Consider the following 25,340-nt stretch of genomic DNA (forward strand, 5'->3'; position numbering starts at 1 on the left):
CAGCTCAGCCTGAGACGACCCATCACGCCCTGAGGGCAGAGGCGCTGGAGCGCATTATTGTACGCGAACAGGTCTCTGAGTCCTCGGAGACAGAACGCACCAGCCTCCTAGACCAGGTGACACATTTACTGGTGGGCCATGGCACAGCTATGTGCGATATCCTCCAGTATCACCTGCCTCTCCTGGCTGGGGCTAGACGCTTGTGTTTTCGCCGGCGAACTAAGTCAGGGAGTACGTCACCATCTCAGTTACACAGACTGGACATCTTCCAGCCTCTTTGATGGGGAGATGGTTAGTGTAGTCCCGGGGCTTTGGAGTGCAACGAATCAGATGTTTCAGGTCAAATCCGCTAGCCAGTTGGCCACTGCCAAGGGTAAACAGAGGGCGCCTCAAGCTCAGAAAACAGAATGCTCTAAGGCGATGTCCGCTAGCCAGAGTCAGCCAGGAGGCGAGCGCTCATACCCTTCCATGGGAGGGAAAAGTAGCGGTGTGCCCCCAGGAAAGAAGGGACCAGGTGGTGGCTCCTCATCCTCCTCGGGTGGTCGTCCACCTCGGCAGTGGGGGAAGCATGTTTGACGCTTACCTCTGCAACCGGGGGGACAGACATGTGTTCGGCGAGTGGCCAGGTCACACCTTAGTGACTACTTCAGGCCTTGGGGAAACTCACTTCATGGGAGAAGAGAGCACCCACTTCGCAACTGCCGAACCCATGGTCACATATCCTGTCACACACAGATTGCATTGGTGTAGTCTGGTTTGGAGTCAGCAGGTGACCGATCCCTGGACTTTCCAGGTGGTGACACACAGTTACAGGATACCGCCGAAATCTCCATCTCCTCGTCAGTGTCTCCCCCATTGGGAGGAATCAGACAGGAAGTAGACTGTTTGCTGGAAAAGGGCGCCATACACAATCAGTCGGCATTAAGTCCTGGCTTCTACTCAAATGTGTTCGTAGTAACAAATCTACAGATGGCGAGTGTCCAGTTCTGGACTTAGGCAGACTGAATCAGTACATGCTCCTCGATTGGCTCCACATGGAGACGCCATACAGCGTTTTCTGCCCATCCACCATTTCGACTGGCTAGCCTCCCTAGACTTAAGCGGACCATACCTGCACATACCGATGCACCCGGCGTGTTGCCATCTTCTTTGAATCGCCCAGCTGGGCCAAGTATTTGAATCTCGGGTGCCCCCTCCTTCGGGTTATGCACAGCCCCCTACATTTCACCAGAATGGATGGAACAGGTGCTGTTGCTGCTTCACCAAACATCGGTACCCTAGACGACTGGTTATTACATAACCCAAACAAGGGGTTATTAGCCAAGCAAGTAAGGCTTACGCAGGATTTACTTCACCAGTTGGGCTCTTAGTAAATCAGACAAAGTCCCTACCCGACACAACAGTTGGTGTTTCTGGGCATGGAGTTCGATACAGAAGTAGGCTTGGTTAGCAGAATGTCTAGTCAGCGTTCCCTCTGTTTCCCTTAGAGAACTAATGCGGATCATCGGAATGATGACCTCGGTTTGAAGGGTAGTTCTCCAGGCCGCATTACGCAGCCGCCTGGTACAACGTTTGTGGTTACAACACCGAGCTCACCTACGGGGACTAGACAGGCGGGTATTGAGCTCAGACTAAGCAAAGGAAGCCCTGCTCTGGTGGTCTTCACTTGCCAACCTCAGACAGGGGGTCCCTTTGAACCCACTCGCCACAGCTATGACTCTGGTAACAGATGCCTCCCTCCAAAGTTAGGGAGCACATCTATTGGACAAACAAGCCCAAGGAATATGGCCCTTGCATTGGGTTCAGGACCACCATATCAACTGGCTCGAGCTGAAAGCAGTACACTTAGCTCTACTACGCCTTCTACCCGAAGTTCAAGACAACAAAGTCCTGCTCCGCACAGACAACACAGCGGTGGGCTCCTTCAACAAGGAGGGGGCGTGTTTCCCTTCATTGTCAGTCCTAGCAGAGCAAATTCTCCTTGGGTGCCTGGAATACAATGTGGAGCTAACCGCACACCACCTTCCAGGGGTGAGGAACAGTCTGACAGACGCCCTTTCGAGGCGGCTTTGTCTCCAAAATGCGGAGTGGCAGATACCCCAGTGGGTAACCTCCAGGCTGTTTGGCTGTGGGACGGTAAAAAAATAGACCGGTTTGCCACACCTCAGGACGCCAAGCTCCCGACATACGCAATACTCCAGGAGCCTGGGCCAGGGTTTCTTTGCTGATCCAGTGGACCCACATATATGTGTACATGGACACATAGAGACTCTTAGTAGACTCGCACAGACGAAAGGTTTATCTGAGCGTGCTGCCAGCGTCCTGGCCAGGGCGAACAGGGATTCCACCAAACGCTGCCTACAATTCCAGGTGGCGAGCATACACCAGTTGGTGTAGCAGAAGGGAGATTGATCCATACTATCTCTCTATTGGTAGCTGACTCTTTCATCCACCTGTTTGACGAAGTGGGTTTGTCCTACGCAGCGATCGTTGGCTACAGGTCGATCTTGTCCCCCACCATTGTGAATGATTTGGGAACAAGACTAGCCGATTGTCCTATTATTGGGAGACTATTTACTGCTTTCCATAATCAAAGGCCGACACCCCGCACAAGGTAACCGCCCAACTGGGATTTGTCGGTTGTGTTGTTCGCTCCAAGCATACCACCTATCGGCTGACTCTGACTCTGCCTACAGTTCAAAATAGTCATTTTGACTGACCAGAATCTCTGGTGGGTAATTGAACATAGTGAATTTAGGCAGAGGGTTCTCCAAACCCGCCTACCGGTATTCACATAGTTCATACCCACCATGAACTCTGGGTACCCCCAATCACTCTACTCCTTCCGTAGTGTTGGTCTAGTCCTCGGTATGAAGAGAAATGTGAATTACAGGGTAAGATGGCGTGCCACATTACCTCGGTCACATGGTTCGTGACGTAAGAGAAAACAATCTTGGTGTCATGGGGCCTCCCCTGACCTAGATTTTATCTCTCCGTCATTGGCAGAATCCCTGATTAATGCCTACAGTTTAAATTAGTCATTTTGACTGACCTGAGTCTATGGTTGGTATGAACTATGTGAACAGGCGAGTTTGGAGAACCCTCTGCCTAATTCTGACTTCTTGATTAAAAAAAGCAAGGCTGATTGCTTTGATATTATACATATCGGTATCTCAGGTAGACCTATCTCAGATTTGTTGATGATATCTTCTTTAATTGAAATGTGCATTGCTAACAGCAGAGCTGTCTCAACCAAGAGGCTGCTTGGTAATTACTTCTTATTTCAATTTTATATTACAATGAAGAATTCTGTAATTTCCATTTTTTTTTTGGATTTTTTCAGCATTGTTTATCAATGCTTAACTTTTTGTTAAATAATTTCAGTGTTAACATTTTCAATGAATTAATAACATATCTACTAGAACTGTTCTGTTGTTTTACCATATTAAAGGGACAGTGTTGATATTAATTAGGGCTAAACCATTCAGCAAAATAGGGAGGAATGTCATGATTTCAATTTTAATAGTCATTTTAACTGTTTGAATGTTGTCATTTTGGTACAACATTCTGCAAATATGTATTGTTTCTTTGTTAAATTATATTAACCAAATTAGTATTTCTTAGTCTATAACACTTGATCAACATTTTTGAAAAAATAATGATTTCTAAATTGTGTCTAATAGAAGTCCGAAAACAGGGACTTATAATTCTGTCTCCATTCGTGTGTCCGTCCTGAGTCATATTTCAGAATCCTTTGGACTGATTCCATTCATTCTTTGCATGTGCCTAGTACTTTATGTGGGACATATGCACATGCAGTGGTTTAGCGATACGATTCAAAATGGTCGACTGGCAGCCAACTTGTTTTTGTTTTTTTATGAGTGGTACCTTGGACATTCAAATTCAGTTTTCATTCAAATTTGGCACATACTTTATACATGTTAGAATACATGTCTATGACCATAGCCATATTACTATATCTCTGTCACCATGTATCATTGTCATTGATATTAAGCATGTCATAAATAAATACATGTACATATCAATTTAATTTGCAATTTGATCCAATATGATCGACTGGCGGCCATCTTGTTTGTTTAAAATGTGATAACTTGGACATGCTTTCACTTGTATTCTATGTTTTTCTTTGCTATGTCTTAAACCGAAGAGGTCGTACAGAACACATGTTCGAATTTGATGAAAATAAACAATTTGTTGTATTTGCCACTTGGGACTCAAGTTTCAAGGACATGCTCTCGACAGCCCCTCCGTTTCAATACGACGAGCACAGAGACAACTTTCAAAAAATTAATGGGGACTGTGTCATTTTCAATGACTTGTTGTTGTACACTTGTATTCAATTTAGGAATTGACTTTGGTATTCAAAGGGTTAAAAGTTTGTATCACACATTAATTATTGTTGTACACTTGTATTGAATTTAGGAATTGACTTTGGTATTCAAACGGTTAAAAGTTTGTATCACACATTAATTATTGTTCCACACTTGTATTGAATTTAGGAATTGACTTTGGTATTCAAAGGGTTAAAAGTTTGTATCACACATTAATTATTGTTGTACACTTGTATTGAATTTAGGAATTGACTTTGGTATTCAAAACGTTAAAAGTTTGTATCACACATTAATTATTGTTCTACACTTGTATTGAATATAGGAATTGACTTTGGTATTCAAAGGGTTAAAAGTTTGTATCACACATTAATTATTGTTGTACATTTGTATTGAATATAGGAATTGACTTTGGTATTCAAAGGGTTAAAAGTTTGTATTACACATTAATTATTGTTGTACATTTGTATTGAATTTAGGAATTGACTTTGGTACCAAAGGGTTAAAAGTTTGTATCACACATTAATTATTGTTGTACACTTGTATTGAATTTAGGAATTGACTTTGGTATTCAAAGGGTTAAAAGTTTGTATCACACATTAATTATTGTTGTACACTTGTATTGAATTTAGGAATTGACTTTGGTATTCAAAGGGTTAAAAGTTTGTATCACACATTAATTATTGTTGTACACTTGTATTGAATTTAGGAATTGACTTTGGTATCAAAGGGTTAAAAGTTTGTATCACACATTAATTATTGTTGTACACTTGTATTGAATTTAGGAATTGACTTTGGTATTCAAAGGGTTAAAAGTTTGTATCACACATTAATTATTGTTGTACACTTGTATTGAATTTAGGAATTGACTTTGGTATTCAAAGGGTTAACAGTTTGTATCACACATTAATTATTGTTCCACACTTGTATTGAATTTAGGAATTGACTTTGGTATTCAAAGGGTTAAAAGTTTGTATTACACATTAATTATTGTTGTACATTTGTATTGAATTTAGGAATTGACTTTGGTATTCAAAGGGTTAAAAGTTTGTATCACACATTAATTATTGTTCCACACTTGTATTGAATTTAGGAATTGACTTTGGTATTCAAAGGGTTAAAAGTTTGTATCACACATTAATTATTGTTGTACACTTGTATTGAATTTAGGAATTGACTTTGGTATTCAAAACGTTAAAAGTTTGTATCACACATTAATTATTGTTGTACATTTGTATTGAATTTAGGAATTGACTTTGGTATTCAAAGGGTTAAAAGTTTGTATCACACATTAATTATTGTTCTACACTTGTATTGAATTTAGGAATTGACTTTGATATTCAAAGGGTTAAAAGTTTGTATCACACATTAATTGTTGTTGTACACTTGTATTGAATTTAGGAATTGACTTTGGTATTCAAAGGGTTTAAAGTTTGTATCACACATAAATTATTGTTGTACACTTGTATTGAAGTTAGGAATTGACTTTGGTATTCAAAGGGTTAAAAGTTTGTATCACACATTAATTATTGTGCCACATTTGTATTGAATATAGGAATACACTTTGGTATTCCAAAGGTTAAAAGTTTGTATCACACATTAATTATTGTTCTACACTTGTATTGAATTTAGGAATTGACTTTGGTATTCAAAAGGTTAAAAGTTTGTATCACACATTAATTATTGTTGTACACTTGTATTGAATTTAGGAATTGACTTTGGTATTCAAAAGGTTAAAAGTTTGTATCACATATTAATTTATTGTTGTGTTTTTATCACACATTAATTATTGTTGTACACTTGTATTGAATTTAGGAATTGACTTTGGTATTCAAAGGGTTAAAAGTTTGTATCACACATTAATTATTGTTCTACACATGTATTGAATTTAGGAATTGACTTTGGTATTCAAAGGGTTAAAAGTTTGTATCACACATTAATTATTGTTGTACACTTGTATTGAAGTTAGGAATTGACTTTGGTATTCAAAGGGTTAAAAGTTTGTATATCACATTAATTATTGTGCCACATTTGTATTGAATTTAGGAATTGACTTTGGTATTCCAAAGGTTAAAAGTTTGTATCACACATTAATTATTGTTCTACACTTGTATTGAATTTAGGAATTGACTTTGGTATTCAAAGGGTTAAAAGTTTGTATCACACATTAATTATTGTTGTACACTTGTATTGAATTTAGGAATTGACTTTGGTATTCAAAAGGTTAAAAGTTTGTATCACATATTAATTATTGTTGTGCATTTGTATTGAATTTAGGAATTGACTTTGGTATTCAAAGGGTTAAAAGTTTGTATCACACATTAATTATTGTTCCACACTTGTATTGAATTTAGGAATTGACTTTGGTATTCAAAGGGTTAAAAGTTTGTATCACACATTAATTATTGTTGTACATTTGTATTGTATTTAGGAATTGACTTCGGTATTCAAATGGTTAAAAGTTTGTACCACACATTAATTATTGTTGTACACTTGTATTGAATTTAGGAATTGACTTTGGTATTCAAAGGGTTAAAAGTTTGTATCACACATTAATTATTGTTGTACACTTGTATTGAATTCAGAAATTGACTTTGGTATTCAAAGGGTTAAAAGTTTGTACCACACATTAATTATTGTTGTACATTTGTATTGAATTCAGAAATTGACTTTGGTATTCAAAGGGTTAAAAGTTTGTATCACACATTAATTATTGTTCCACACTTGTATTGAATTTAGGAATTGACTTTGGTATTCAAAGGGTTAAAAGTTTGTATCACACATTAATTATTGTTGTACACTTGTATTGAATTTAGGAATTGACTTTGGTATTCAAAGGGTTAAAAGTTTGTATCACACATTAATTATTGTTGTACACTTGTATTGAATTTAGGAATTGACTTTGGTATTCAAAGGGTTAAAAGTTTGTATCACACATTAATTATTGTTGTACACTTGTATTGAATTTAGGAATTGACTTTGGTATTCAAAGGGTTAAAAGTTTGTATCACACATTAATTATTGTTCCACACTTGTATTGAATCTAGGAATTGACTTTGGTATTCAAAGGGTTAAAAGTTTGTATCACACATTAATTATTGTTGTACACTTGTATTGAATTTAGGAATTGACTTTGGTATTCAAAGGGTTAAAAGTTTGTATCACACATTAATTATTGTTGTACACTTGTATTGAATCTAGGAATTGACTTTGGTATTCAAAGTGTTAAAAGTTTGTATCACACATTAATTATTGTTCCACACTTGTATTGAATTTAGGAATTGACTTTGGTATTCAAAGGGTTAAAAGTTTGTATCACACATTAATTATTGTTGTACACTTGTATTGAATTTAGGAATTGACTTTGGTATTCAAACGGTTAAAAGTTTGTATCACACATTAATTATTGTTGTACACTTGTATTGAATTTAGGAATTGACTTTGGTATTCAAAGGGTTTAAAGTTTGTATCACACATTAATTATTGTTGTACACTTGTATTGAATTTAGGAATTAAGTTTGTATCACACATTAATTATTGTTGTACACTTGTATTGAATTTAGGAATTGACTTTGGTATTCAAAAGGTTAAAAGTTTGTATCACACATTAATTATTGTTGTACACTTGTATTGAATTTAGGAATTGACTTTGGTATTCAAAAGGTTAAAAGTTTGTATCACATATTAATTATTGTTCCACACTTGTATTGAATTTAGGAATTGACTTTGGTATTCAAAGAGTTAAAAGTTTGTATCACACATTAATTATTGTTGTACACTTGTATTGAATTTAGGAATTGACTTTGGTATTCAAAGGGTTAAAAGTTTGTATCACACATTAATTATTGTTGTACACTTGTATTGAATTTAGGAATTGACTTTGGTATTCAAAGGGTTAAAAGTTTGTATCACACATTAATTATTGTTGTACACTTGTATTCAAAGGGTTAAAAGTTTGTATCACACATTAATTATTGTTGTACACTTGTATTGAATTTAGGAATTGACTTTGGTATTCAAAAGGTTAAAAGTTTGTATCACACATTAATTAGTGTTGTACATTTGTATTGTATTTAGGAATTGACTTTGGTATTCAAAGAGTTAAAAGTTTGTATCACACATTAATTATTGTTGTACATTTGTATTGAATTTAGGAATTGACTTTGGTATTCAAAGGGTTAAAAGTTTGTATCACACATTAATTATTGTTGTACACTTGTATTGTATTCAGGAATTGACTTTGGTATTCAAAAGGTTAAAAGTTTGTATCACACATTAATTATTGTTGTACATTTGTATTGTATTTAGGAATTGACTTTGGTATTCAAAGAGTTAAAAGTTTGTATCACACATTAATTATTGTTCCACACTTGTATTGAATTTAGGAATTGACTTTGGTATTCAAAAGGTTAAAAGTTTGTATCACACATTAATTATTGTTGTACACTTGTATTGAATTTAGGAATTGACTTTGGTATTCAAAAGGTTAAAAGTTTGTATCACATATTAATTATTGTTCCACACTTGTATTGAATTTAGGAATTGACTTTGGTATTCAAAGAGTTAAAAGTTTGTATCACACATTAATTATTGTTGTACACTTGTATTGAATTTAGGAATTGACTTTGGTATTCAAAGGGTTAAAAGTTTGTATCACACATTAATTATTGTTGTACACTTGTATTGAATTTAGGAATTGACTTTGGTATTCAAAGGGTTAAAAGTTTGTATCACACATTAATTATTGTTGTACACTTGTATTCAAAGGGTTAAAAGTTTGTATCACACATTAATTATTGTTGTACACTTGTATTGAATTTAGGAATTGACTTTGGTATTCAAAAGGTTAAAAGTTTGTATCACACATTAATTAGTGTTGTACATTTGTATTGTATTTAGGAATTGACTTTGGTATTCAAAGAGTTAAAAGTTTGTATCACACATTAATTATTGTTGTACATTTGTATTGAATTTAGGAATTGACTTTGGTATTCAAAGGGTTAAAAGTTTGTATCACACATTAATTATTGTTGTACACTTGTATTGTATTCAGGAATTGACTTTGGTATTCAAAAGGTTAAAAGTTTGTATCACACATTAATTATTGTTGTACATTTGTATTGTATTTAGGAATTGACTTTGGTATTCAAAGAGTTAAAAGTTTGTATCACACATTAATTATTGTTCCACACTTGTATTGAATTTAGGAATTGACTTTGGTATTCAAAGGGTTAAAAGTTTGTATCACACATTAATTATTGTTCCACACTTGTATTGAATTTAGGAATTGACTTTGGTATTCAAAGGGTTAAAAGTTTGTATCACACATTAATTATTGTTGTACATTTGTATTGTATTTAGGAATTGACTTTGGTATTCAAAGAGTTAAAAGTTTGTATCACACATTAATTATTGTTCCACACTTGTATTGAATTTAGGAATTGACTTTGGTATTCAAAGGGTTAAAAGTTTGTATCACACATTAATTATTGTTCCACACTTGTATTGAATTTAGGAATTGACTTTGGTATTCAAAGGGTTAAAAGTTTGTATCACACATTAATTATTGTTCTACACTTGTATTGAATTTAGGAATTGACTTTGGTATTCAAAGGGTTAAAAGTTTGTATCACACATTAATTATTGTTCCACACTTGTATTGAATTTAGGAATTGACTTTGGTATTCAAAGGGTTAAAAGTTTGTATCACACATTAATTATTGTTCTACACTTGTATTGAATTTAGGAATTGACTTTGGTTTTCAAAGGGTAAAAAGTTTGTATCACACATTAATTATTGTTCTACACTTGTATTGAATTTAGGAATTAAGTTTGTATCACACATTAATTATTGTTCTACACTTGTATTGAATTTAGGAATTAACTTTGGTATTCAAAAGGTTAAAAGTTTGTATCACACATTAATTATTGTTGTACACTTGTATTGAATTTAGGAATTGACTTTGGTATTCAAAGGGTTAAAAGTTTGTATCACACATTAATTATTGTTGTACACTTGTATTGAATTTAGGAATTAAGTTTGTATCACACATTAATTATTGTTGTACACTTGTATTGAATTTAGGAATTGACTTTGGTATTCAAAGGGTTAAAAGTTTGTATCACACATTAATTATTGTTGTACACTTGTATTGAATTTAGGAATTAAGTTTGTATCACACATTAATTATTGTTGTACACTTGTATTGAATTTAGGAATTGACTTTGGTTTTCAAAGGGTAAAAAGTTTGTATCACACATTAATTATTGTTCTACACTTGTATTGAATTTAGGAATTAAGTTTGTATCACACATTAATTATTGTTGTACACTTGTATTGAATTTAGGAATTGACTTTGGTATTCAAAAGGTTAAAAGTTTGTATCACACATTAATTATTGTTGTACACTTGTATTGAATTTAGGAATTGACTTTGGTATTCAAAGGGTTGAAAGTTTGTATCACACATTAATTATTGTTCCACACTTGTATTGAATTTAGGAATTGACTTTGGTATTCAAAGGGTTAAAAGTTTGTATCACACATTAATTATTGTTCTACACTTGTATTGAATTTAGGAATTGACTTTGGTATTCAAAGGGTTAAAAGTTTGTATCACACATTAATTATTGTTGTACACTTGTATTGAATTTAGGAATTGACTTTGGTATTCAAAGGGTTAAAAGTTTGTATCACACATTAATTATTGTTCTACACTTGTATTGAATTTAGGAATTGACTTTGGTATTCAAAGGGTTAAAAGTTCGATCACATATTAATTATTGTTGTACACTTGTATTGAATTTAGGAATTGACTTTGGTATTCAAAGGGTTATAAGTTTGTATCACACATTAATTATTGTTGTACACTTGTATTGAATTTAGGAATTGACTTTGGTATTCAAAGAGTTAAAAGTTTGTATCACATATTAATTATTGTTGTACACTTGTATTGAATTTAGGAATTGACTTTGGTATTCAAAGGGTTATAAGTTTGTATCACACATTAATTATTGTTGTACACTTGTATTGAATTTAGGAATTGACTTTGGTATTCAAAGGGTTAAAAGTTTGTATCACATATTAATTATTGTTCCACACTTGTATTGAATTTAGGAATTGACTTTGGTATTCAAAGAGTTAAAAGTTTGTATCACACATTAATTATTGTTGTACACTTGTATTGAATTTAGGAATTGACTTTGGTATTCAAAGGGTTAAAAGTTTGTATCACACATTAATTATTGTTGTACACTTGTATTGAATTTAGGAATTGACTTTGGTATTCAAAGGGTTAAAAGTTTGTATCACACATTAATTATTGTTGTACACTTGTATTCAAAGGGTTAAAAGTTTGTATCACACATTAATTAGTGTTGTACATTTGTATTGTATTTAGGAATTGACTTTGGTATTCAAAGAGTTAAAAGTTTGTATCACACATTAATTATTGTTGTACATTTGTATTGAATTTAGGAATTGACTTTGGTATTCAAAGGGTTAAAAGTTTGTATCACACATTAATTATTGTTGTACACTTGTATTGTATTCAGGAATTGACTTTGGTATTCAAAAGGTTAAAAGTTTGTATCACACATTAATTATTGTTGTACATTTGTATTGTATTTAGGAATTGACTTTGGTATTCAAAGAGTTAAAAGTTTGTATCACACATTAATTATTGTTCCACACTTGTATTGAATTTAGGAATTGACTTTGGTATTCAAAAGGTTAAAAGTTTGTATCACACATTAATTATTGTTGTACACTTGTATTGAATTTAGGAATTGACTTTGGTATTCAAAAGGTTAAAAGTTTGTATCACATATTAATTATTGTTCCACACTTGTATTGAATTTAGGAATTGACTTTGGTATTCAAAGAGTTAAAAGTTTGTATCACACATTAATTATTGTTGTACACTTGTATTGAATTTAGGAATTGACTTTGGTATTCAAAGGGTTAAAAGTTTGTATCACACATTAATTATTGTTGTACACTTGTATTGAATTTAGGAATTGACTTTGGTATTCAAAGGGTTAAAAGTTTGTATCACACATTAATTATTGTTGTACACTTGTATTCAAAGGGTTAAAAGTTTGTATCACACATTAATTATTGTTGTACACTTGTATTGAATTTAGGAATTGACTTTGGTATTCAAAAGGTTAAAAGTTTGTATCACACATTAATTAGTGTTGTACATTTGTATTGTATTTAGGAATTGACTTTGGTATTCAAAGAGTTAAAAGTTTGTATCACACATTAATTATTGTTGTACATTTGTATTGAATTTAGGAATTGACTTTGGTATTCAAAGGGTTAAAAGTTTGTATCACACATTAATTATTGTTGTACACTTGTATTGTATTCAGGAATTGACTTTGGTATTCAAAAGGTTAAAAGTTTTTATCACACATTAATTATTGTTGTACATTTGTATTGTATTTAGGAATTGACTTTGGTATTCAAAGAGTTAAAAGTTTGTATCACACATTAATTATTGTTCCACACTTGTATTGAATTTAGGAATTGACTTTGGTATTCAAAGGGTTAAAAGTTTGTATCACACATTAATTATTGTTGTACACTTGTATTGAATTTAGGAATTGACTTTGGTATTCAAAGGGTTATAAGTTTGTATCACACATTAATTATTGTTGTACACTTGTATTGAATTTAGGAATTGACTTTGGTATTCAAAGAGTTAAAAGTTTGTATCACATATTAATTATTGTTGTACACTTGTATTGAATTTAGGAATTGACTTTGGTATTCAAAGGGTTATAAGTTTGTATCACACATTAATTATTGTTGTACACTTGTATTGAATTTAGGAATTGACTTTGGTATTCAAAGGGTTAAAAGTTTGTATCACATATTAATTATTGTTGTACACTTGTATTGAATTTAGGAATTGACTTTGGTATTCAAAGGGTTAAAAGTTTGTATCACACATTAATTATTGTTCTACACTTGTATTGAATTTAGGAATTGACTTTGGTATTCAAAGGGTTAAAAGTTCAATCACATATTAATTATTGTTGTACACTTGTATTGAATTTAGGAATTGACTTTGGTATTCAAAGGGTTAAAACTTCGATCACATATTAATTATTGTTCTACACTTGTATTGAATTTAGGAATTGACTTTGGTATTCAAAGGGTTAAAAGTTTGTATCACACATTAATGTATTGAATTTAGGAATTGACTTTGGTATCAAAGGGTTAAAAGTTTGTATCACACATTAATTATTGTTCCACACTTGTATTGAATTTAGGAATTGACTTTGGTATTCAAAGGGTAAAAAGTTTGTATCACACATTAATTATTGTTCCACACTTGTATTGAACTTAGGAATTGACTTTGGTATTCAAAGGGTTAAAAGTTTGTATCACACATTAATTATTGTTCTACACTTGTATTGAATTTAGGAATTGACTTTGGTATTCAAAGGGTTAAAAGTTCGATCACATATTAATTATTGTTGTACACTTGTATTGAATTTAGGAATTGACTTTGGTATTCAAAGGGTTAAAAGTTTGTATCACACATTAATTATTGTTCTACACTTGTATTGAATTTAGGAATTGACTTTGGTATTCAAAGGGTTAAAAGTTCGATCACATATTAATTATTGTTGTACACTTGTATTGAATATAGGAATTGACTTTGGTATTCAAAGGGTTAAAAGTTTGTATCACACATTAATTATTGTTGTACACTTGTATTGAATTTAGGAATTGACTTTGGTATTCAAAGGGTTAAAAGTTTGTATCACACATTAATTATTGTTGTACACTTGTATTGAATTTAGGTATTGACTTTGGTATTCAAAGGGTTAAAAGTTTGTATCACACATTAATTATTGTTGTACACTTGTATTGAATTTAGGAATTGACTTTGGTATTCAAAGGGTTAAAAGTTTGTATCACACATTAATTATTGTTGTACACTTGTATTGAATTTAGGAATTGACTTTGGTATTCAAAGGGTTAAAAGTTTGTATCACACATTAATTATTGTTGTACACTTGTATTCAAAGGGTTAAAAGTTTGTATCACACATTAATTATTGTTGTACACTTGTATTGAATTTAGGAATTGACTTTGGTATTCAAAAGGTTAAAAGTTTGTATCACACATTAATTAGTGTTGTACATTTGTATTGTATTTAGGAATTGACTTTGGTATTCAAAGAGTTAAAAGTTTGTATCACACATTAATTATTGTTGTACATTTGTATTGAATTTAGGAATTGACTTTGGTATTCAAAGGGTTAAAAGTTTGTATCACACATTAATTATTGTTGTACACTTGTATTGTATTCAGGAATTGACTTTGGTATTCAAAAGGTTAAAAGTTTGTATCACACATTAATTATTGTTGTACATTTGTATTGTATTTAGGAATTGACTTTGGTATTCAAAGAGTTAAAAGTTTGTATCACACATTAATTATTGTTCCACACTTGTATTGAATTTAGGAATTGACTTTGGTATTCAAAAGGTTAAAAGTTTGTATCACACATTAATTATTGTTGTACACTTGTATTGAATTTAGGAATTGACTTTGGTATTCAAAAGGTTAAAAGTTTGTATCACATATTAATTATTGTTCCACACTTGTATTGAATTTAGGAATTGACTTTGGTATTCAAAGAGTTAAAAGTTTGTATCACACATTAATTATTGTTGTACACTTGTATTGAATTTAGGAATTGACTTTGGTATTCAAAGGGTTAAAAGTTTGTATCACACATTAATTATTGTTGTACACTTGTATTGAATTTAGGAATTGACTTTGGTATTCAAAGGGTTAAAAGTTTGTATCACACATTAATTATTGTTGTACACTTGTATTCAAAGGGTTAAAAGTTTGTATCACACATTAATTATTGTTGTACACTTGTATTGAATTTAGGAATTGACTTTGGTATTCAAAAGGTTAAAAGTTTGTATCACACATTAATTAGTGTTGTACATTTGTATTGTATTTAGGAATTGACTTTGGTATTCAAAGAGTTAAAAGTTTGTATCACACATTAATTATTGTTGTACATTTGTATTGAATTTAGGAATTGACTTTGGTATTCAAAGGGTTAAAAGTTTGTATCACACATTAATTATTGTTGTACACTTGTATTGTATTCAGGAATTGACTTTGGTATTCAAAAGGTTAAAAGTTTTTATCACACATTAATTATTGTTGTACATTTGTATTGTATTTAGGAATTGACTTTGGTATTCAAAGAGTTAAAAGTTTGTATCACACATTAATTATTGTTCCACACTTGTATTGAATTTAGGAATTGACTTTGGTATTCAAAGGGTTAAAAGTTTGTATCACACATTAATTATTGTCCCACACTTGTATTGAATTTAGGAATTGACTTTGGTATTCAAAGGGTTAAAAGTTTGTATCACACATTAATTATTGTTGTACATTTGTATTGTATTTAGGAATTGACTTTGGTATTCAAAGAGTTAAAAGTTTGTATCACACATTAATTATTGTTCCACACTTGTATTGAATTTAGGAATTGACTTTGGTATTCAAAGGGTTAAAAGTTTGTATCACACATTAATTATTGTTCCACACTTGTATTGAATTTAGGAATTGACTTTGGTATTCAAAGGGTTAAAAGTTTGTATCACACATTAATTATTGTTCTACACTTGTATTGAATTTAGGAATTGACTTTGGTATTCAAAGGGTTAAAAGTTTGTATCACACATTAATTATTGTTCCACACTTGTATTGAATTTAGGAATTGACTTTGGTATTCAAAGGGTTAAAAGTTTGTATCACACATTAATTATTGTTCTACACTTGTATTGAATTTAGGAATTGACTTTGGTTTTCAAAGGGTAAAAAGTTTGTATCACACATTAATTATTGTTCTACACTTGTATTGAATTTAGGAATTAAGTTTGTATCACACATTAATTATTGTTCTACACTTGTATTGAATTTAGGAATTGACTTTGGTATTCAAAAGGTTAAAAGTTTGTATCACACATTAATTATTGTTGTACACTTGTATTGAATTTAGGAATTGACTTTGGTATTCAAAGGGTTAAAAGTTTGTATCACACATTAATTATTGTTGTACACTTGTATTGAATTTAGGAATTAAGTTTGTATCACACATTAATTATTGTTGTACACTTGTATTGAATTTAGGAATTGACTTTGGTATTCAAAGGGTTAAAAGTTTGTATCACACATTAATTATTGTTGTACACTTGTATTGAATTTAGGAATTAAGTTTGTATCACACATTAATTATTGTTGTACACTTGTATTGAATTTAGGAATTGACTTTGGTTTTCAAAGGGTAAAAAGTTTGTATCACACATTAATTATTGTTCTACACTTGTATTGAATTTAGGAATTAAGTTTGTATCACACATTAATTATTGTTGTACACTTGTATTGAATTTAGGAATTGACTTTGGTATTCAAAAGGTTAAAAGTTTGTATCACACATTAATTATTGTTGTACACTTGTATTGAATTTAGGAATTGACTTTGGTATTCAAAGGGTTGAAAGTTTGTATCACACATTAATTATTGTTCCACACTTGTATTGAATTTAGGAATTGACTTTGGTATTCAAAGGGTTAAAAGTTTGTATCACACATTAATTATTGTTCTACACTTGTATTGAATTTAGGAATTGACTTTGGTATTCAAAGGGTTAAAAGTTTGTATCACACATTAATTATTGTTGTACACTTGTATTGAATTTAGGAATTGACTTTGGTATTCAAAGGGTTAAAAGTTTGTATCACACATTAATTATTGTTCTACACTTGTATTGAATTTAGGAATTGACTTTGGTATTCAAAGGGTTAAAAGTTCGATCACATATTAATTATTGTTGTACACTTGTATTGAATTTAGGAATTGACTTTGGTATTCAAAGGGTTATAAGTTTGTATCACACATTAATTATTGTTGTACACTTGTATTGAATTTAGGAATTGACTTTGGTATTCAAAGGGTTAAAAGTTTGTATCACATATTAATTATTGTTGTACACTTGTATTGAATTTAGGAATTGACTTTGGTATTCAAAGGGTTATAAGTTTGTATCACACATTAATTATTGTTGTACACTTGTATTGAATTTAGGAATTGACTTTGGTATTCAAAGGGTTAAAAGTTTGTATCACATATTAATTATTGTTGTACACTTGTATTGAATTTAGGAATTGACTTTGGTATTCAAAGGGTTAAAAGTTTGTATCACACATTAATTATTGTTCTACACTTGTATTGAATTTAGGAATTGACTTTGGTATTCAAAGGGTTAAAAGTTCAATCACATATTAATTATTGTTGTACACTTGTATTGAATTTAGGAATTGACTTTGGTATTCAAAGGGTTAAAACTTCGATCACATATTAATTATTGTTCTACACTTGTATTGAATTTAGGAATTGACTTTGGTATTCAAAGGGTTAAAAGTTTGTATCACACATTAATGTATTGAATTTAGGAATTGACTTTGGTATCAAAGGGTTAAAAGTTTGTATCACACATTAATTATTGTTCCACACTTGTATTGAATTTAGGAATTGACTTTGGTATTCAAAGGGTAAAAAGTTTGTATCACACATTAATTATTGTTCCACACTTGTATTGAACTTAGGAATTGACTTTGGTATTCAAAGGGTTAAAAGTTTGTATCACACATTAATTATTGTTCTACACTTGTATTGAATTTAGGAATTGACTTTGGTATTCAAAGGGTTAAAAGTTCGATCACATATTAATTATTGTTGTACACTTGTATTGAATTTAGGAATTGACTTTGGTATTCAAAGGGTTAAAAGTTTGTATCACACATTAATTATTGTTCTACACTTGTATTGAATTTAGGAATTGACTTTGGTATTCAAAGGGTTAAAAGTTCGATCACATATTAATTATTGTTGTACACTTGTATTGAATATAGGAATTGACTTTGGTATTCAAAGGGTTAAAAGTTTGTATCACACATTAATTATTGTTGTACACTTGTATTGAATTTAGGAATTGACTTTGGTATTCAAAGGGTTAAAAGTTTGTATCACACATTAATTATTGTTGTACACTTGTATTGAATTTAGGTATTGACTTTGGTATTCAAAGGGTTAAAAGTTTGTATCACACATTAATTATTGTTGTACACTTGTATTGAATTTAGGAATTGACTTTGGTATTCAAAGGGTTAAAACTTTGTATCACACATTAATTATTGTTGTACACTTGTATTGAATTTAGGAATTGACTTTGGTATTCAAAGGGTTAAAAGTTTGTATCACACATTAATTATTGTTCCACACTTGTATTGAATCTAGTAATTGACTTTGGTATTCAAAGGGTTAAAAGTTTGTATCACACATTAATTATTGTTGTACACTTGTATTGAATTTAGGAATTGACTTTGGTATTCAAAGGGTTAAAAGTTTGTATCACACATTAATTTTTGTGCCACATTTGTATTGAATATAGGAATTGACTTTGGTATTCCAAAGGTTAAAAGTTTGTATCACACATTAATTATTGTTCTACACTTGTATTGAATTTAGGAATTGACTTTGGTATTCAAAGGGTTAAAAGTTTGTATCACACATTAATTATTGTTGTACACTTGTATTGAATTTAGGAATTGACTTTGATATTCAAAAGGTTAAAAGTTTGTATCACATATTAATTTATTGTTGTGTTTGTACCACACATTAATTATTGTTGTACACTTGTATTGAATTTAGGAATTGACTTTGGTATTCAAAAGGTTAAAAGTTTGTATCAAACATTAATTATTGTTCCACACTTGTATTGAATTTAGGAATTGACTTTGGTATTCAAAGGGTTAAAAGTTTGTATCACACATTAATTATTGTTCTACACATGTATTGAATTTAGGAATTGAGTTTGGTATTCAAAGGGTTAAAAGTTTGTATCACACATTAATTATTGTTGTACACTTGTATTGAATTTAGGAATTGACTTTGGTATTCAAAGGGTTAAAAGTTTGTATCACACATTAATTATTGTTGTACACTTGTATTCAAAGGGTTAAAAGTTTGTATCACACATTAATTATTGTTGTACACTTGTATTGAATTTAGGAATTGACTTTGGTATTCAAAAGGTTAAAAGTTTGTATCACACATTAATTAGTGTTGTACATTTGTATTGTATTTAGGAATTGACTTTGGTATTCAAAGAGTTAAAAGTTTGTATCACACATTAATTATTGTTGTACATTTGTATTGAATTTAGGAATTGACTTTGGTATTCAAAGGGTTAAAAGTTTGTATCACACATTAATTATTGTTGTACACTTGTATTGTATTCAGGAATTGACTTTGGTATTCAAAAGGTTAAAAGTTTGTATCACACATTAATTATTGTTGTACATTTGTATTGTATTTAGGAATTGACTTTGGTATTCAAAGAGTTAAAAGTTTGTATCACACATTAATTATTGTTCCACACTTGTATTGAATTTAGGAATTGACTTTGGTATTCAAAGGGTTAAAAGTTTGTATCACACATTAATTATTGTTCCACACTTGTATTGAATTTAGGAATTGACTTTGGTATTCAAAGGGTTAAAAGTTTGTATCACACATTAATTATTGTTGTACATTTGTATTGTATTTAGGAATTGACTTTGGTATTCAAAGAGTTAAAAGTTTGTATCACACATTAATTATTGTTCCACACTTGTATTGAATTTAGGAATTGACTTTGGTATTCAAAGGGTTAAAAGTTTGTATCACACATTAATTATTGTTCCACACTTGTATTGAATTTAGGAATTGACTTTGGTATTCAAAGGGTTAAAAGTTTGTATCACACATTAATTATTGTTGTACATTTGTATTGTATTTAGGAATTGACTTTGGTATTCAAAGAGTTAAAAGTTTGTATCACACATTAATTATTGTTCCACACTTGTATTGAATTTAGGAATTGACTTTGGTATTCAAAGGGTTAAAAGTTTGTATCACACATTAATTATTGTTCCACACTTGTATTGAATTTAGGAATTGACTTTGGTATTCAAAGGGTTAAAAGTTTGTATCACACATTAATTATTGTTCTACACTTGTATTGAATTTAGGAATTGACTTTGGTATTCAAAGGGTTAAAAGTTTGTATCACACATTAATTATTGTTCCACACTTGTATTGAATTTAGGAATTGACTTTGGTATTCAAAGGGTTAAAAGTTTGTATCACACATTAATTATTGTTCTACACTTGTATTGAATTTAGGAATTGACTTTGGTTTTCAAAGGGTAAAAAGTTTGTATCACACATTAATTATTGTTCTACACTTGTATTGAATTTAGGAATTAAGTTTGTATCACACATTAATTATTGTTCTACACTTGTATTGAATTTAGGAATTGACTTTGGTATTCAAAAGGTTAAAAGTTTGTATCACACATTAATTATTGTGCCACATTTGTATTGAATATAGGAATACACTTTGGTATTCCAAAGGTTAAAAGTTTGTATCACACATTAATTATTGTTCTACACTTGTATTGAATTTAGGAATTGACTTTGGTATTCAAAAGGTTAAAAGTTTGTATCACACATTAATTATTGTTGTACACTTGTATTGAATTTAGGAATTGACTTTGGTATTCAAAAGGTTAAAAGTTTGTATCACATATTAATTTATTGTTGTGTTTTTATCACACATTAATTATTGTTGTACACTTGTATTGAATTTAGGAATTGACTTTGGTATTCAAAGGGTTAAAAGTTTGTATCACACATTAATTATTGTTCTACACATGTATTGAATTTAGGAATTGACTTTGGTATTCAAAGGGTTAAAAGTTTGTATCACACATTAATTATTGTTGTACACTTGTATTGAAGTTAGGAATTGACTTTGGTATTCAAAGGGTTAAAAGTTTGTATATCACATTAATTATTGTGCCACATTTGTATTGAATTTAGGAATTGACTTTGGTATTCCAAAGGTTAAAAGTTTGTATCACACATTAATTATTGTTCTACACTTGTATTGAATTTAGGAATTGACTTTGGTATTCAAAGGGTTAAAAGTTCGATCACATATTAATTATTGTTGTACACTTGTATTGAATTTAGGAATTGACTTTGGTATTCAAAGGGTTAAAAGTTTGTATCACACATTAATTATTGTTGTACACTTGTATTGAATTTAGGAATTGACTTTGGTATTCAAAGGGTTAAAAGTTTGTATCACACATTAATTATTGTTCCACACTTGTATTGAATCTAGGAATTGACTTTGGTATTCAAAGGGTTAAAAGTTTGTATCACACATTAATTATTGTTGTACACTTGTATTGAATTTAGGAATTGACTTTGGTATTCAAAGGGTTAAAAGTTTGTATCACATATTAATTGTTGTTGTACACTTGTATTGAATATAGGAATTGACTTTGGTATTCAAAGGGTTAAAAGTTTGTATCACACATTAATTATTGTTGTACACTTGTATTGAATTTAGGAATTGACTTTGGTATTCAAAGGGTTAAAAGTTTGTATCACACATTAATTATTGTTGTACACTTGTATTGAATTTAGGTATTGACTTTGGTATTCAAAGGGTTAAAAGTTTGTATCACACATTAATTATTGTTGTACACTTGTATTGAATTTAGGAATTGACTTTGGTATTCAAAGGGTTAAAAGTTTGTATCACACATTAATTATTGTTGTACACTTGTATTGAATTTAGGAATTGACTTTGGTATTCAAAGGGTTAAAAGTTTGTATCACACATTAATTATTGTTCCACACTTGTATTGAATCTAGGAATTGACTTTGGTATTCAAAGGGTTAAAAGTTTGTATCACACATTAATTATTGTTGTACACTTGTATTGAATTTAGGAATTGACTTTGGTATTCAAAGGGTTAAAAGTTTGTATCACACATTAATTATTGTTGTACACTTGTATTGAATTTAGGTATTGACTTTGGTATTCAAAGGGTTAAAAGTTTGTATCACACATTAATTATTGTTGTACACTTGTATTGAATTTAGGAATTGACTTTGGTATTCAAAGGGTTAAAAGTTTGTATCACACATTAATTATTGTTGTACACTTGTATTGAATTTAGGAATTGACTTTGGTATTCAAAGGGTTAAAAGTTTGTATCACACATTAATTATTGTTCCACACTTGTATTGAATCTAGGAATTGACTTTGGTATTCAAAGGGTTAAAAGTTTGTATCACACATTAATTATTGTTGTACACTTGTATTGAATTTTGGAATTGACTTTGGTATTCAAAGGGTTAAAAGTAGGAATGGTTGTGGTCCCTGTCTAAATGACATGGTAGTATGTGCAGCCTGGGTGAATGGAGTACTAGTGGGAATGGTTGTGGTCCCTGTCTAAATGACATGGTAGTTTGTGCAGCCTGGGTGAATGGAGTACTGGTAGGAATGGTTGTGACCCCTGTCTAAATGACATGGTAGTATATGCAGTCTGGGTGAATGGAGTACTAGTAGGAATGGTTGTGGTCCCTGTCTAAATGACATGGTAGTATGTGCAGCCTGGGTGAATGGAGTACTGGTAAGAATGGTTGTGATCCCTGTCTAAATGACATGGTAGTATGTGCAGCCTGGGTGAATGGAGTACTAGTAGTGATGGTTGTGGTCCCTGTCTAAATGACATGGTAGTATGTGCAGCCTGGGTGAATGGAGTACTAGTAGTGATGGTTGTGGTCCCTGTCTAAATGACATGGTAGTATGTGCAGCCTGGGTGAATGGAGTACTAGTAGGAATGGTTGTGGTCCCTGTCTAAATGACATGGTAGTATATGCAGCCTGGGTGAATGGAGTACTAGTAGGAATGGTTGTGGTCCCTGTCTAAATTACATGGTAGTATGTGCAGCCTGGGTGAATGGAGTACTGATAGGAATGGTTGTGGTCCCTGTATAAATGACATGGTAGTATATGCAGTCTGGGTGAATGGAGTACTAGTAGTGATGGTTGTGGTCCCTGTCTAAATGACATGGTAGTATGTGCAGCCTGGGTGAATGGAGTACTAGTAGGAATGGTTGTGGTCCCTGTCTAAATGACATGGTAGTATGTGCAGTCTGGGTGAATGGAGTACTAGTAGTGATGGTTGTGGTCCCTGTCTAAATGACATGGTAGTATGTGCAGCCTGGGTGAATGGAGTACTAGTAGTGATGGTTGTGGTCCCTGTCTAAATGACATGGTAGTATGTGCAGCCTGGGTGAATGGAGTACTAGTAGGAATGGTTGTGGTCCCTGTCTAAATGACATGGTAGTATGTGCAGCCTGGGTGAATGGAGTACTAGTAGGAATGGTTGTGGTCCCTGTCTAAATGACATGGTAGTATGTGCAGTCTGGGTGAATGGAGTACTAGTAGGAATGGTTGTAGTCCCTGTCTAAATGACATGGTAGTATGTGCAGCCTGGGTGAATGGAGTACTAGTAGGAATGGTTGTGGTCCCTGTCTAAATGACATGGTAGTATGTGCAGCCTGGGTGAATGGAGTACTAGTAGTGATGGTTGTGGTCCCTGTCTAAATGACATGGTAGTATGTGCAACCTGGGTGAATGGAGTACTAGTAGTGATGGTTGTGGTCCCTGTCTAAATGACATGGTAGTATGTGAAGCCTGGGTGAATGGAGTACTAGTAGGAATGGTTGTGGTCCCTGTCTAAATGACATGGTAGTATGTGCAGCCTGGGTGAATGGAGTACTGGTAGGAATGGTTGTGGTCCCTGTCTAAATGACATGGTAGTATTTGCAGCCTGGGTGAATGGAGTACGAGTAGGAATGATTGTGATCCCTGTCTAAATGACATGGTAGTATGTGCAGCCTGGGTGAATGGAGTACTAGTAGTGATGATTGTGGTCCCTGTCTAAATGACATGGTAGTATGTGCAGCCTGGGTGAATGGAGTACTAGTAGTGATGGTTGTGGTCCCTGTCTAAATGACATGGTAGTATGTGCGGCCTGGGTGAATGGAGTACTAGTAGGAATGGTTGTGGTCCCTGTCTAAATGACATGGTAGTATATGCAGCCTGGGTGAATGGAGTACTAGTAGGAATGGTTGTGGTCCCTGTCTAAATGACATGGTAGTATGTGCAGCCTGGGTGAATGGAGTACTGGTAGGAATGGTTGTGGTCCCTGTATAAATGACATGGTAGTATATGCAGTCTGGGTGAATGGAGTACTAGTAGTGATGGTTGTGGTCCCTGTCTAAATGACATGGTAGTATGTGCAGCCTGGGTGAATGGAGTACTAGTAGGAATGGTTGTGGTCCCTGTCTAAATGACATGGTAGTATGTGCAGTCTGGGTGAATGGAGTACTAGTAGTGATGGTTGTGGTCCCTGTCTAAATGACATGGTAGTATGTGCAGCCTGGGTGAATGGAGTACTAGTAGTGATGGTTGTGGTCCCTGTCTAAATGACATGGTAGTATGTGCAGCCTGGGTGAATGGAGTACTAGTAGGAATGGTTGTGGTCCCTGTCTAAATGACATGGTAGTATGTGCAGCCTGGGTGAATGGAGTACTAGTAGGAATGGTTGTGGTCCCTGTCTAAATGACATGGTAGTATGTGCAGTCTGGGTGAATGGAGTACTAGTAGGAATGGTTGTAGTCCCTGTCTAAATGACATGGTAGTATGTGCAGCCTGGGTGAATGGAGTACTAGTAGGAATGGTTGTGGGCCCTGTCTAAATGACATGGTAGTATGTGCAGCCTGGGTGAATGGAGTACTAGTAGTGATGGTTGTGGTCCCTGTCTAAATGACATGGTAGTATGTGCAGCCTGGGTGAATGGAGTACTAGTAGTGATGGTTGTGGTCCCTGTCTAAATGACATGGTAGTATGTGAAGCCTGGGTGAATGGAGTACTAGTAGGAATGGCTGTGGTCCCTGTCTAAATGACATGGTAGTATGTGCAGCCTGGGTGAATGGAGTACTGGTAGGAATGCTTGTGGTCCCT

At 32.4% G+C, this 25,340-nt stretch overlaps 1 protein-coding gene across 1 annotated transcript in view; it reads left to right on the forward strand.

Moving 5' to 3' along the window:
* The first annotated feature begins 1,232 nt into the window (after positions 1 to 1,232).
* Positions 1,233 to 25,340, forward strand: part of LOC144350690 (uncharacterized) — a 59,167-nt gene continuing 35,059 nt past the window's right edge. The window contains exons 1-2 of the mRNA XM_085495405.1: positions 1,233 to 1,328; positions 1,488 to 1,955. Of these exons, the coding sequence (XP_085351531.1) occupies positions 1,233 to 1,328; positions 1,488 to 1,955 (564 nt within the window). The remainder of the gene's footprint in view (positions 1,329 to 1,487; positions 1,956 to 25,340) is intronic.

This window comes from Saccoglossus kowalevskii, chromosome 21, assembly GCF_978046115.1.
Source record: "Saccoglossus kowalevskii chromosome 21, keSacKowa6.1, whole genome shotgun sequence".
Taxonomy (NCBI): domain Eukaryota; kingdom Metazoa; phylum Hemichordata; class Enteropneusta; family Harrimaniidae; genus Saccoglossus; species Saccoglossus kowalevskii.